This window comes from Pomacea canaliculata, linkage group LG3 (assembly GCF_003073045.1).
Source record: "Pomacea canaliculata isolate SZHN2017 linkage group LG3, ASM307304v1, whole genome shotgun sequence".
Taxonomy (NCBI): Eukaryota; Metazoa; Mollusca; class Gastropoda; order Architaenioglossa; family Ampullariidae; genus Pomacea; species Pomacea canaliculata.
The window spans coordinates 2,095,216-2,109,350 of NC_037592.1; the positions used below are offsets into that span (position 1 = coordinate 2,095,216).

At 41.1% G+C, this 14,135-nt stretch overlaps 2 protein-coding genes across 2 annotated transcripts; one reads left to right on the forward strand and one right to left on the reverse strand.

The window, feature by feature from the left end:
- The first annotated feature begins 212 nt into the window (after positions 1 to 212).
- Positions 213 to 5,190, forward strand: LOC112559478. Its single transcript, XM_025230772.1, has 3 exons — positions 213 to 730; positions 1,401 to 1,574; positions 2,902 to 5,190. Exons 1-3 carry the CDS (start codon positions 401 to 403, stop codon positions 4,690 to 4,692), a joined length of 2,295 nt encoding a protein of 764 aa, XP_025086557.1. The 5' UTR covers positions 213 to 400; the 3' UTR covers positions 4,693 to 5,190.
- A 2,169-nt stretch (positions 5,191 to 7,359) lies between these two features.
- On the reverse strand, positions 7,360 to 14,094 carry LOC112559480 (microfibrillar-associated protein 1-like). The gene is made up of 10 exons (XM_025230775.1): positions 13,977 to 14,094; positions 13,398 to 13,635; positions 12,708 to 12,837; positions 11,978 to 12,037; positions 11,439 to 11,563; positions 11,052 to 11,160; positions 9,665 to 9,825; positions 8,894 to 9,053; positions 8,547 to 8,636; positions 7,360 to 8,325 (listed from the first exon to the last, which is right to left on the reverse strand). The coding sequence occupies exons 1-10, from the start codon at positions 14,041 to 14,043 to the stop codon at positions 8,146 to 8,148; spliced, it is 1,320 nt and encodes a 439-aa protein (XP_025086560.1). The 5' UTR covers positions 14,044 to 14,094; the 3' UTR covers positions 7,360 to 8,145.
- Between the last annotated feature and the right edge of the window lie 41 nt (positions 14,095 to 14,135).

The window sequence follows — 14,135 nt, forward strand, 5'->3', positions numbered from 1 at the left end:
CATCGTGACCGAGACGAGATCTGAACCCAGGACAGTCAGTCTTCCCTGTATTGGTGACAGACGCCAACCGAAGATAATTATGTACAAGTGTGTACATACAGCGTGACACACCATACAGGCGAACACTCGCACACACAGAATACATAAAAGGGCAAAGGGCAAACACGACAAATGACGTAATTACGTGACGCGATTTTCTTGTTTTGCATCACTTCCCCCCGTTACCAAGGCAGCGCACGTTACCAAGGCACTTCTCCATGGGAGGTGTCCTGTCAGGGTCAGTGGTTTGTACCTGAACATCTCGCCCGTACCGCCAGACACACAATGCCTCAACAGTAAGCGGCACCGTCCGTTGTGATTAAGGTCAGCTGTCAGACCCCAGTAACCGTCGTGCTTTGTAATGGAGTCCACCTCCATGGACACGGATGTCCCGATGGCAGCCAGGAATGTGCTCCACGAGAGGCAATCCCAAACGGCTGAGAGATGTGGCGACCTGAGGGAAGGCTTTACGCTGCAAGGCAAGCTAGTGTCTCCGCTCTTTGGCCTGGGAGCTGCCCTCAGCGAGTGGTCGCAGAACTTGCAGATGAAGATGGAGTCCACGTGGCCGCTGGTCAAGGACGGGATGTCCATCCGTTACGTCAAGTTAATCGCTGGGGGCGTCCTGGCCAGCGTGGCCGCCATTTACCTGTGGAAGCTTTACCGCCGACTGAGTGTAGATAGCGGCGACGAGGTGAGTCTCTACCTGAGCTGATTTCACCCTGAGTAGGATGTGATGTACAAACAATGATGACTACTCTTCTCTACGTCACGCTAGTGTTTACAGTAGTAGTTCTCTAGGTTTGTGGTAATAGTAAAATCTTAATCTCATTATTTAAAATAAAAGTGTACGTTCGCTGGTCTGAACTTGTTGCTGTTTGGTGACATACTGAGGAATACTGTATTAAAAAATAAAACGACTCAATCTATTGGCGGTACTCCTTTTGCAAATGACCATGAATGTTTATACCTTCTCGACTGGCTCTGGTCCTGAATGACCACAGAAATTAGTAAGTAGATTTTATTAGAATGAAAATACTTGTGGCTGTATCCATACATATTCTCTAAGGAAACGATCTCACTTCATGTAAAAACTTCAATAATGGCACAGGATATGGGTATTGATATTAGAGCACATGATATTAGAAACTTGGGTAATATAAATTACTTCGATGAAAACTTTAAATTGCTTTAATAACCAGCTTCCCAATTATTCTCCTAATATCCAATAAATAGCATTTTCGATATTACTTGAAGCATCTTAAGTTGTGTTCTCGAAAATAATTGGAAACTAAAAATAAATCCAGAGTTTTGCAAGTCTATCGAAAACGGTGATTGGTAAACGTGTTTGTGCGTGCGTGCAGTTCTGTACACACAAAGATGACATAGCAAGTGCCACGTGTACCTCTTCCAAGCTGTCGACTTCGGTTCTGATCGAGAAGCGCCAGGTCCCCAGGTCCGCAACCACCCGCGTCGCAGACATGTCCGCCACCGGCGTTCCTGTCAGATCAGCTCCAGGCGACAGCAACGTGTGTAAGGTGAGACTTGAGGTTGATGTTGTCTTCAGCACTTACAGCATACACACCTGTCTCTAGCACCTGTGGGACCAGCACCTGCAGCAGTCACCTGTCACGAATACTTACCTAAGCATGCTGCTGTCCTTTAGCATCTCCAGCAACATCTGTGATTGTACAACCTCCTGTACAGCTCCTGAGGTCATCACGTGCGCGCTTTTTAGTGGGATGTGGTCAGACAACACTGGTCTGTGTTGTACTGGTGTCAGAAAATGTTATTCTATGTTGTCCTAGAGTCAGACTACTAGTATATGTCGTGCTGTAAGACAATATTAGATTATGCAAACACAGTTTTTAATACACCCGAGTGCAAAAAGTGAATTCTTTCAAGATTACCCAGTCCTCAAATCTGAGCAAATAGCCTTTTTCACAACAGATGGTTTTTTTGTTTATTTTTACATCATTACCGTGTAATGAAATGGATGCAGTTACTTGAAAATATGTTTGCACTGCGGTGAGTGGTTATATTTTGGTTTCTGAAACCGTCTCCTAAGAGGACTCCGGTGGCTGTAGCACAGTGGTGTTAGTATACGTGTATATGTATGCGATGCTGGCTGTATACGTGTGTGATACATGTGTATGAACGTGTGTGTGTGATGAGAGAGAAAGTCGCAAACCATTGTTCATGTCAGATGGAGAGCCAGAAAGGTAACACCGACTTTCTTTTTCCTCCAATGAATCGAATCTTAGGCGAAAAGAAGCACAGATAGTCGCAGTCTACCCATTCTGCTCCTTTTTCACATTGGACAGGAGCAGTCACTTATAGTAATGAATACAAAGGTGGTTTTTATTTGTCTATCGTCATTTACTCCTGCTCCTCATTTCCATCTCCACTTTCTTTTTTAACCCACTTTTGTTTTAAATTTGGGTCTGCGTCTGCCGGTAGCTGATGTACTGTAAAGACCACTTATCAAAACGCACTAAACTTGCTGTCCCTGCTGTTTATATGACGGAGATCGTGAGCTTTGTCTACAGATGAGAACTAAACATTAATCCAAACAAAATCAAATAAGCCAACAATGAACAGTTATTTGGTTTTTAAAATCACGGAAAATCACGTAGCTTGCTGGAGCGACAACATCGACGACATCGCTGCTTTGAAATCGGTTATCTGGATGATTCAGTCCTCTGCACATTCATCACTTCACTCGTCACGCGCGTGGCTCTTACGTGGATGCTGCTGATCACGGTTAGTCTGGGGAGGTTAGAGCTGGTCTCCTACTCCATCGTCAGTCTTGCCTCGACATCCCGCTGCCAGGACTCACGCCGGTGTATACCTGTTGTGTTCCAGAGTGTGGCTGCCGGGACGCCATCGCAGCTCGGGGGCGAAGGTTGCGAAGACAGTCCAGAAGGCGAAGCTGGGGGAGTAGATCGTTCCGCTTGTAGCGGACTTCAACAAGACCCCGGAGCAGGCGATACCGGTACAGGTCATAGCCCTCGAGACGATGCAATGAACAGATTGTCGTCGATGGACGCCGACGATCAGCAGGCGCTGTCAAAGTCTGTAGCCATGGCGACGGTATCTCCAAGCTCTCTCCCAACATTGCTGTGCAGTGTCCAGGAACGCCACGTCATGTGTGTGTCAACGCCGGCACCACAGGAACCTTTTCGTCCCTGTCAAGTCTCCACAACAGCACTGCCACCTGTCGCGGCCGAAAGCCTGAGTCCTGTTCAAAGTTGCAACAAAGAGGAGAACACTCCGATGTCGGTGTCGACTACTCTGTGGTCCACAATCAGCACGCAGCCAGACCTCATCAACAGTTCCGCCTCTGGAATGAATCGCGGGTCTCTCACAGCTACATCCCCAGCAACGGCCAGAGCTGAGACCAGACTGGATATTCAGAAAATTTCTTCCCACAATCAAGGTCCTCCCAGTCCGCCAACCAAGGGGCCAGTCCCCGTTAACGTCGCCATCATCGATCCAGACTGCAATGCAGTCAAGCGTGAAGGCTCAGCTGGCTGCCTCGAGGTCGGACTTGACGTCACTCAGGACCTTGGCAGGCCACAAGGACCTCAGCCACTTGCTCAGGTGGCGTACACTGCGGCTGGACAGGCCGTCGGATTCCACAGCCTCCGCGCCTACGCGAGCGTGCAGTGCGCCACGCATCCTTCTCCCTCGCCAGCCAGAAGCGTCGGAAACTCCCACCTAGACAGTCCGCAGAATCCAGTGCAACAACAGCAGCAGCAGCAGGTCCTCTCAGACACGCCGCACGTCAGCAGGTGCCAGGCAGAAAGTGCAACAAACTCGAGAAGTCTCGCCCAGTGCGAGGCATCAGCGGCCTGCTGCTCACTGTGCTCCCAGACTCTGCACGTGCATTCGCCTTCGGTGCACGTGTACAACCTTCCAGCTCACGCCCGCTCACATGGCTCTGGGCGGCCGGTGGCGGCTGCTGCTGCCTTACAGTGCCCGACATTCAGCACACACCTGTCTCATCACTACCAGCATCTCCACGCTGCCACACCGCAGCCCCTCCTGCTGCCCCACGGCCACCATTCCTCACCGCAGCGCTTCTCAGTCGCGAGGCCTCGCGAGGAGCATTGTGGCCCCGCTGCTGCTGCTGCATGTGGTCCGCGTCCAGCCCCCCTGCAGCAGTACCTCCACCCCGATCTCTTTCCCGCAGTTGCGGCGGACGTGCTTGCGTGCGGCTCATGCCACGCGTGTCGTGGGTCTGCTCACGAGTCGCCATCTGACGGCCTGCGCACACGACTGACGGACCGCGGGCTTCCTGCTGACGCCGTGCAACAAGCCGTCATCTTGTGGCGTCCTCCTCGCACGGGGGGAGCATCCTCTGCCGGCTCCGTTGCTGCTGACCACGGTTACCCTCCAGTCATGTATCCCCAGCCTCTGCTGACAGGCGAACATCTTTTGGACGCTCTCCGTGGCTCTGCCCTTCCTCCTTCCTCTCCCTCCTTCTTCCTCCACCACCAGCATCCAGCGACAGCTCAGTTCCCTCCTTCTGCAGCCACGGATCTCTACCTCGATGGTTACATAAGCTATCCCTCAGCGCTGGGCGAAACCTTCTCTTCTCACGCTCCTTACGTGGTGTTTCGAGATGGTTCTCCGCAGTTTTTCCGATACTAAGTCCTTCCACAGCAGGTGTAGTGCCGAGCCTGGGGTACATCATGGCGGCTTGGGAACCTCCTCATGGAAACGACTGATGGAGCAAACATGTTCTGTGTGCACAAATAAGCGCGGCCATGTGCCTCCAAGATTTGTTGGGAAAGGATTTACATTAACTTATTTCCTCCTGTATTCCTGGGGATTAAAGTCAACTGTAGGGGCTATGGCAATGTTTTCTTTGCTTTACTTGGCCCAAGTACATGAAGAGGAAAACCTGAACCAGTTATTTATTGACACTGGCATTTTTAGATTTATATGCATATATTATTATTTTAAAGAGGACCTGTGCAAAACTGACTAAACAAAGGCAAGAAAGGTAGAATGTTATGTGAAGTAACAATATACCTACAGACAAATTTAAATATCAAAACTGATTTTATATTTTAATATTTAAAAGAGATTGACAATGTGAACTGCATGTATACAAGTAAACAATAAAGGCAAGACAGGCACAGTCAACATACGCAAGTTCTTTTTTCCAGATTTGTGGTAAAATACAAACTGACTTAAAAGGTGGAAAAACTAGCTGTGGCTTATGTTGAGAAAGTATTTCAGGAAAAGCACATTTTTGACTGATTAATGCAGATATTCATCCGACATGAAGAAAACTAATGTTTTTAAAGCTGGCTCTGAAAAGGTTGTGGTTGTCCTTATTGTGAGGTGTAACCAACAATCTGAAAAGGTTAGGGATGACCTATACCTTTTTTTAAAAAAATATCTCATCAGTCTTCCTGGGGGCAGTAGTGCTGGACTGGCAGCAAGAAAAACAAACCTCAAGCTGACCAATAATGTCAGCATCTGGTGCAGGGGTGTGGTATCTCTTTGTTTAGGTTGCAGATTGGCCTTCATCCCTGAGGTACACAGCAATGTCGACGATCATTATATTAGTGTAAGAGTTGAAGAGCACTACAGTTATCAGCAGCCAATATCAAACTGGAAGTTTGCTATCAACTTGGGATGAAGGTCAAATGCATGAATAATTATTGAAAATCGTCCATAGAGGCTGCGAGCTGTTGACAAAAGGCAAACGTCTGTCCCATCATATCCTATCTATCCTGTAATGGACATGGGTAACTTATCCTTAAAAATTTAAGTTATTGTAATTTACTTAATAGAAATTACGTTGCTATGAAAAAAAAGCTCAAACATTTAGTCTTGTCTGCAATTGTTGGTCAGGCTGGGCAGGATCAAATGGTTTCGCAGGCTGTATACAGCCCACTGGTCAGACATTCCCCACCCCTGATCTAGAATTCTAGATGATCACAAATTTACTCCTGGTATACGATTACCTCCAAGGAAGCTGTACTGTTGGTTCATAGCTAGGAATCGTGTTGAAATATTGAAATGGGTTGAAAGAAAGTGGATGACAAAACCAAAACATTGCAGAATGTACCACAATTTAGTGCAGCTCAGCATGCTGCTGATAAAGTCTAAATATCTAATCATTTATAATTGGTGGCAATTATTTATGATACGTGACAAACTAAAATGTTTCAAGCTAGACAGCAAAGTGATAAATTTTAAAACTGGTTTTATTGCAGGTTTGTGGACTCAAAAAACGACCACAGTAAGGTCTGCAGCATCTTCATTGCCACAAATTCTTCTGCGAAGTTCTTGGATTGGGGCAACAAAAAGTAATTCCTTCTAAACAAATTTACTTTGCACCTTTACCAGACTGGTGTCTATTTACCATATTATGTTGAAAGGTTGACACGTTGAGGAATTTTATTACAGCCAGTTGTAAACAAATGTTTGATATGAAAATGTGAATAATTTTGATACAGATGTACATGTAGAGATCAATTTATTGCAATTTTAATCCCAAGAAACTTTATTACATTAAAATGTTACCATCAGCTCTTTTCATTGAATGAATGTGTACATTACCATCGTAACTTTTTGTTGAATGAATAACATTTAAACTGCAGGAGCATTAAATGGGGTTGGTGCACTTTGCAATCATATCTCAAATTTTTATCAGTGATGGGTGAAAGCATCGTATATGCATTTTCAGAATGTTTGGCATCTATCTATGAAGGAATTGTAATAAACTTTAAACTGTACTACTCTTGCATGAATATTTTTAAAGCAGTATTGGGGGAAAAAAATATGATAAGATGTGCAGGACTACCAGCACTACCAGATGTGCAGGACTACCAGTCAAATTTTCCAACAGCTGTCCATTTTAGAGACAACTGCCATCTCAAAGAAGGTTTTGAGGCAGCTTTTCAATGGTCACATCAGTAATCTCTTAATTTTAACCTAGCTTTTTGTCATGGTAGGCTGGCTTTAACTCATAAAATCACCTGGCATTTATCCAACACACACAAAGAACCATCTGCACAAGTGGCAACAGCCCATGATGGCATGTATATGCTGATCCTAAATCTTTGAAAATCACATAAACTTTGAACAAATGTGTTTATATCGGCATCTTTCCATTGGGCATAGCCTGGCTCCTAGTTTTGTTCACTGTGTGAACAATTAGAAATGAAAGATAAAGACAGGAACCATGACTGTCAGTGGAGTGCACAAGTCTCAGTTTGCAAAGTCTGAGGTCTTTTACCTTATCTACCTTATTCACCTCATACCATGCTTATAACTTGAACTAATTTTACACAAAAGAGAAACATTTCAAACCATTTATTAAACACAAATGTAATTCAACTATGACAATGTTCAATAGAGATACCACAGATTTTATACTCCTTCAATAGTCTGAAAATGTCATAAATAGCTATATTTAAACTGAGAATATATATGACACCTTCTCCTTAATACTCCCATCCCCTTCATATCATTAAAAAAAAAAAAAAACCCTTAAAATGATATATTGAAAAACCCAGAAAAGAAACTGTTATGAACATGATTCTCCTAAACTGCCTTTGCTGACATTCATACAATGAAGGATCTTCATCTAATGATACATTACACACACCCACACAGCTGCCCAGGCCCTCCTTTATCTTGACAGGTCATCATTCTGATGACCATTAGCAATTAAGATGAACAAACATCCTGAACAAGTTAAAAAACAAAAACAACCTTGATGCCTTCAGTCCCAAGTGACTTTTGGTGACTGCAACATGGCAAATGTTTGCAAGATCTGGAATTTAGCCTTCTTAAAATTTCTTGTAAAGCCATTCTTTTTCAAAGTTTCTTGGAGATTACAGTGGCAGGAGTTAAACACCTGGGTGAACAAACTGTTCTCAAATAGGAAACTACTTCTCCCACACAAGCATGTCTTTTTCTGTACAAACTCACAATTTCTTGCATACACAATGTAGATGCAAATATTAAGCCACTTTTTTGCAATATAAACACTCGCTTCAAGCCTCTTCCCCAAACCCTTACCCCCATGCACACACTGATGCACACACACACATACACACACTATATTTTTTCCTTGTCTTCTCACTTCTGCACAGATTTAGTACTTGGTCGTTCAAAGACTTGTTTGGTGCCACCTCCTTTTGATGTGTGAAAGTTAAGGTTCTGTTGTGTGTCAGCAATCCATGGTGAGTCAAACTGTGTTGTGTCCTGATCCAGCAGATGAGTATACTTAGTACGCCCAGAGCGGCCAAAGTTCTTGACCTGTTTTCCACAGAACAGTTGCATTAGTAACATGCTGGCAAATAAGCTATTTATGGTGAACACTAGTTTTACACAATTTTATGCAACAAGCAGGTTATGTAAAATGGATTTAGGCAGCAAACCAGAACTGGATCCAATGGCGTGGTATTGTTGGGACCCTATGCACCACTGAGGGTGAATAGGAACAAAAAGATTACAAACAAATAAAAATCTACACTCACTTGCATGACTTTGGGAAGAATTGTCTTGTCAAAATGATCGTCCAAAGTAGGCTGAGAGAAATCTTGCTTGAATACATTTTCGTCCCTGTCCTGCAACAGTTAACATAACCAAAGATGTTTACAAATAAAATTGTCTCCCAGGAGGTTGTATAAGCCCTGAAATTAAATACTATCTTGGAACTTATAGATAAACATGTGAATACTCATTTCCTGCAAAATGATGTGATATTTGATCTTAACTACAAGATACATGCTGGTTATTCTTCTCAATGACTGGTTAGAAGGAAAAAGCAAATAATGGGGAGAACATTTAAACAAGCAATTACTCTTCTGCTTGCTATTCTTACCAGAAAAAATGCACCACGGTGATAGTACTTCTGCAGAAACTTGTACTTTCCTTTTGGCACTTTATTAGTAATCTGTTTGGGGTTAACCTTGAACTCTTGCCGGCGCTCTTCTTCTGTCATGTTTCTTACACGATCAAGTTCCATCTTCTCCTTTTCAATGCTGAAATGAGAAGTATATTTTGCAATTAATTTATTCCATGGTGTTTCAACACACACAATTCTGCCATAACTCTGTAATTTCTACCAGCACACTACAACTTCTCTGCTACAACTTCTCTGTTTAACTAAGAAAGTCAAAAGTTTTTGATCAAATTGATGAAACAGGACATTAGTCAACCCTGCTCATGTACAAGAGACAACGCAAGGAAGTAGAACAAAAGCATTTTCCTCCATCTCTAGAGTAGCAGCAGTATTTTATTCTTCTTGTCACATTCTTCTGTCCAACCACACCAATTTTCCAAAGCCCCCATGTTTGTTCCTTCTCCCCTACCCATACTCATATACAATCTAAATACTTCTATGAACGCTAATCTAGCTTTAGAAACGAAAAAGGCATAAGAGTTATCTGCTCTTGCATTTTTAATAGCTTAATATGTCACAGGAGGAAAATAATAAAAAAAAGACAGATCTGTAAACTCCATGTCAGTGTCTTGACAAAAAGGTATGTATGAAATAAAAAAAACAAACAAAACAACAACAACAAAAGAAAATAATAAAAAAAGAAAAACCAAACAAAACAAAACAAAAAAAACGATCACATAGACTACTTACGCTTCTCTCTCTTCCCTGTCACGCTTGATTCGCTTCAGCTCCCTTACTTTCCAGGCTTCATACTCCTCCTCATCATTTTCATCATCAGTGTTGACATCATTAAGCATGTCCTCAATCTCCCTCTCATCCTGCATCTCCTTCCGTAACTCCATCTCTGCTAACTGATGAACACATAAAATAAATATATACTCATGTTATCAATCTGCTATGTCTCACATTTCCATGCTAACTGATCAACACAATACAGGTTATCAGTTTCTTAATCTGTTATAAAAATATACTCATAATGTTATCAGTTTTATATTTCCATGCTAACTGCTGAACACAATGCAGATTCTCAGTTTCTCAATCTCAATAATAATACATATGTTATGTTATCAGTCTGCTATGTCTTATATCTCTATGCGAACTGATGAACAACAGTTTATGGTCTGGCGTGTCTGATACTCTACTGCAAAGAAATGCCAATGGATCTAAAGGCAAAGCCATGAATTTAAATAGATACAGATAATGTTAACTAATTCTGGGCATCTTGCTACAGTTCGCTATGGATGTCTCAAATGGCCGCAATCGACCACTTGGCCAGTAGTGTTTAAATATTCATACCTATTATAATAAAGATAACCATTGATGACACACCGTTTTAAAGAACTTTTTCAAACATTCAACATGGTGTAATTTTTTTTAAAAGAAATTTAGTTTTTGTCTTCTTGTACTAAATTCAAAAGAAAGATGGTAACTGTATGGAATAGGACAGCTCATCTTTAGGAAGTAGGTCACAAAATAGAAATTCACAAAAAATTATTTACAAAATACATGCAAACATAAAGTGCATATGGGGAAACGCTTACACCCATGAGGAATCCATCACTTCATATGGGGAAATGCTTGCACCCATGGGGAATCAATTGCATCCATAGGGAAATGATTGCACCATGTGGTATCTATTCTATTCTATGGGAGAAACGATTGCATCCAAGGGGAATCAAACACAAACGCATATTTAATATACATTAGAATTTAAAGGTTACTATTTAATTGTTATTTTAGGTTATTGGAGTACAAATCCATGTCAAACTGATAAAATCCGGTACTATCAAAAACATGGCACTTTATCAACTGAATCATTACCTACATTCAAATACCTGATTAGCTGACTTTTTCAGATTTCAAAGGGAAGTAATCCATAGTAGAACGATTGGTAAATGTACCAACAGGTTCTTTCCTTGCATTTTCATTTATTTTCGCTCGGTGTGACACAGTTTGGTTTTTTTTGGTAACACTACCCTACTGGCCAAAATGTTCCCACACAGTGATGTGATATGCTAAGAGTGAGTTGTGCATTATAGACTACTAAACTGCACTTAAAGATGCTAAATAAGCTTACCCGTAATGTTTGCTTTCGTCTTTCCTCAGCTAGTTTCTTGGCCTCTGCCTCCAGCTCCTTCTGCCGCTGTTCTTCCCGTTCTCGCTCTTGGATAGTGATGCGCTCCTTCCTGCAGTGGAAAAATCAAGCATCTCACAGATTTAATGAATATAGGCTTCAAGAGGACAAGCAAAAACAATTTCATGTTTCAAAGCAATACAATTTAAAAACAGCTTATTCTGGTAACCACCCTGCTACATTTACATCATTTATGATAATTTTCAAATTCTGTTGCCATAGGGTGGTGTTTTCTCTAGCTCTATAGTGCCAAAGGAAGGACAGTATGTCAGAAGTCAATCTTGCATAAATGTGATCACTATTTCATATGCTGAAGAATCCCTGCCTTACTTTCTGACAAACACAGGTTTCAGCCTGGGTCCAGTCTCTTCTTCAGAGTCAGAATATTCCTCATACTCAGAAGACTCTTCCTCTGTTTCGCCTTCTGATTTCTCCTCCTCAACATCCATCACTTCCTGAAATTTACACACAAACAAGCAATACCAAAATAAGTCCTAATCAGAAAAAGTATCTATGCAGACTTTAACAAAATTTAGCAACTAAATATTTATTCAGACCATTCAAGCTACAATTATACAAGTAGGTCGCTTTTTTCCCAATGTATTATAGAGGCAGGCTCCTTTTAAGTTTACAACTCTGTATATTTCATAAAATATAACATTTCTTTGTATAAAATAAAATACCTATTCTTTATTTCTTCTTGATCACTATGTCATCTCCTTCCTCCATGCACTTTTTTTGTGTGCTGATGCTTAGTTTATACAGCTTGTATCCACATGGGAAAATGTACTTTAAAAATCCAATTATCATCATTATTATTTTAAAAGAATTAAAAGACATTATCATCATTACAAAGCAACAATTCTTACCTCTTCGTCTCTCCTCTGTATAGCCCTCTGCCTCCTGATGGCTCGTCGCCTCTCAATTTCCTATAATTAAAGGACCAAGAAAATGGATATCACACTCCACAAGAAAATGAATGGGATGTCAGCAAAATGACACTACTTGCACACCATAGCCACAACCAACAATTCTCCTAAACAAGATTCAGGGGAGTAACAAATATTCCGTCATCGCATTTCTGTCAGTTCTCAGACTCAAATGGTTGTTAATTTTTATCCACATAGCCTAGCATCTATTTAAAAATATAAAGATTAAAATTTTTTACAATACCCTCATTTTAAAGCGGTTGCTATAAACACATCACTTTACACAACTACTTTGTAAAACAGAACTATATTATCCCCTACATACCAACTGCTACATTACCTCCTACATACAGGATATAAAATAGACTGATGGTGAGGACACACATGAATGCAGATGGACAGTTTGCCCCCTTTTCAGAATGTCCATTTATAAACATGGGTTTTCCTATTTTAAGAGGCAACATGAATGTGTACAGATTTTTAAAAACTTGTGAAAAAACTGCCAGCTTAATGAATTGGATTTAATCTGTTTATGTTCCTTTTATAAGCTTGTGTTATCTTTTATGTAAAGTTATGTTCTTACGTTGCTGATAGCAGAGAAAACACTTTCCTGATAGGGATTAATGAAGATATTTTGTATTTTCTATTTACACACTGCCACATTAATTACCTCCTCATCAAGTTCTTCTTCTTCCTCCTCATCCTCACTGCCCTTATCCTCACGCCCCACTTTTGCCTCATCATCAGATGCTTCTGCTAAAATTTCTGGCTCCACCACCTGCCGGCGATGCCTAGATACCCTAGAATTCACAAAAGAAAAAAAATTCCAGATTATATCATCAAGTCAAAAAATAATTATTGCTTTTCATTTAAAACTAAAAAATCTATTAACATAAATGCAAGTAGTTCAATCAAACCTAGCAAACAACAGAATAAAACAATGTTTTGCTATGAAACCAGCAGTGATTAAGCTGATTTTGGGCAAAAACCAATTTATATTATGACTACAATTTTGACATGTTATCCTATGATATGGAGAGTGATAACTAGCAAAGTAACAACTGTAGACCTATGTATAATGGCTCAGTAATAGCTTCTTTGTTCAAGCATGATACTTAGTGAGAAGTGAGAACAGTAGAGACCATGGGCCGAAATAACATCACGCCGGGAGGATGAAATTTCAGCCCCATGTCATAATGCTCTTTTTATTTAGCTAAATGATTGGTCAACACTTAATACCTTGAAGAAAATTTAACAAGACAAGCTGAAAAATTAAGTTGATGTCAAACAGTTCCTAAGTAAAAGTTCAGGCTGTAGCCTCATCCACACCCACTTCCCATGTATTCCTCTTTTAACTGACCTGTCCTCCTCATCCTCTTCACTCTCTGCTCCTCTTTCTCGATACTGTAGACGACGAAGGCGGTGATCTCGCACCTCATCATCCTCATCCTTCTCTTCCGTATCAACTGCTGTTTGTGCAGCTGTTCTAGCTTTGATTCCAAATTCATCTTCCTCGTCGCTACTACTATCTGGTGCATAGTCTGGCCGTTTGCCCGTAACATAACGGGTGACCTTGACTTTCTCCATTGTGAGTTCCCCTAAAAACAAAAGGGAAAACAAAACAGAGCAAATGACAAAACAGTTGCAGAATGGATAGGTTCTTATACAGTAGCATTGAAATAAACAATCTTATTTCTGGCCCTCTCTTCTCTTAATGCTTCATCTCTCCTAAATCTTTTACTAGTAATACACCTAAATGGTAAACTGAAATTAAATGTTTCTTCTGCTCAATAATAATTTTTTAAAAGAATTCTATAATTCTGTCAGTTTCTGAAGCCTGTAAGAAATCAAACGCGATTGCGTGGTTTTAACAAATATCAATAACTATTTAAATTATCTTTTGTAGAAATTCACATTTAAAGCTAATCTTCACTCTTACCTTTATCATTCTTGATAGGGACGGCACCAGCCGTTGAGAGAATGGGAATTTTAGCTTTCGAAGCCATTTTCGACTGTCTTGATTCAACCGGAAATTGTTCTGGCTTCCCCTGGCGGTGCTATTAAAAAAATAAAATGCATCACATACATTTATTTAGTA

Excerpts from the sequence above, each read along its gene's own strand:
- LOC112559478 (XM_025230772.1), top strand. The coding sequence starts at position 401 with ATGGAGTCCACCTCCATGGACACGGATGTCCCGATGGCAGCCAGGAAT. Across the intron at positions 731-1,400 it reads GTGTAGATAGCGGCGACGAG|TTCTGTACACACAAAGATGA; the intron begins GTGAGTCTCTAC and ends GCGTGCGTGCAG. Across the intron at positions 1,575-2,901 it reads GCGACAGCAACGTGTGTAAG|AGTGTGGCTGCCGGGACGCC; the intron begins GTGAGACTTGAG and ends GTTGTGTTCCAG.
- LOC112559480 (XM_025230775.1), bottom strand. The coding sequence starts at position 14,043 with ATGGCTTCGAAAGCTAAAATTCCCATTCTCTCAACGGCTGGTGCCGTC. Across the intron at positions 13,636-13,976 it reads CCCTATCAAGAATGATAAAG|GGGAACTCACAATGGAGAAA; the intron begins GTAAGAGTGAAG and ends TTTTGTTTTTAG. Across the intron at positions 9,054-9,664 it reads GACAGGGAAGAGAGAGAAGC|CATTGAAAAGGAGAAGATGG; the intron begins GTAAGTAGTCTA and ends TTCTCATTTCAG.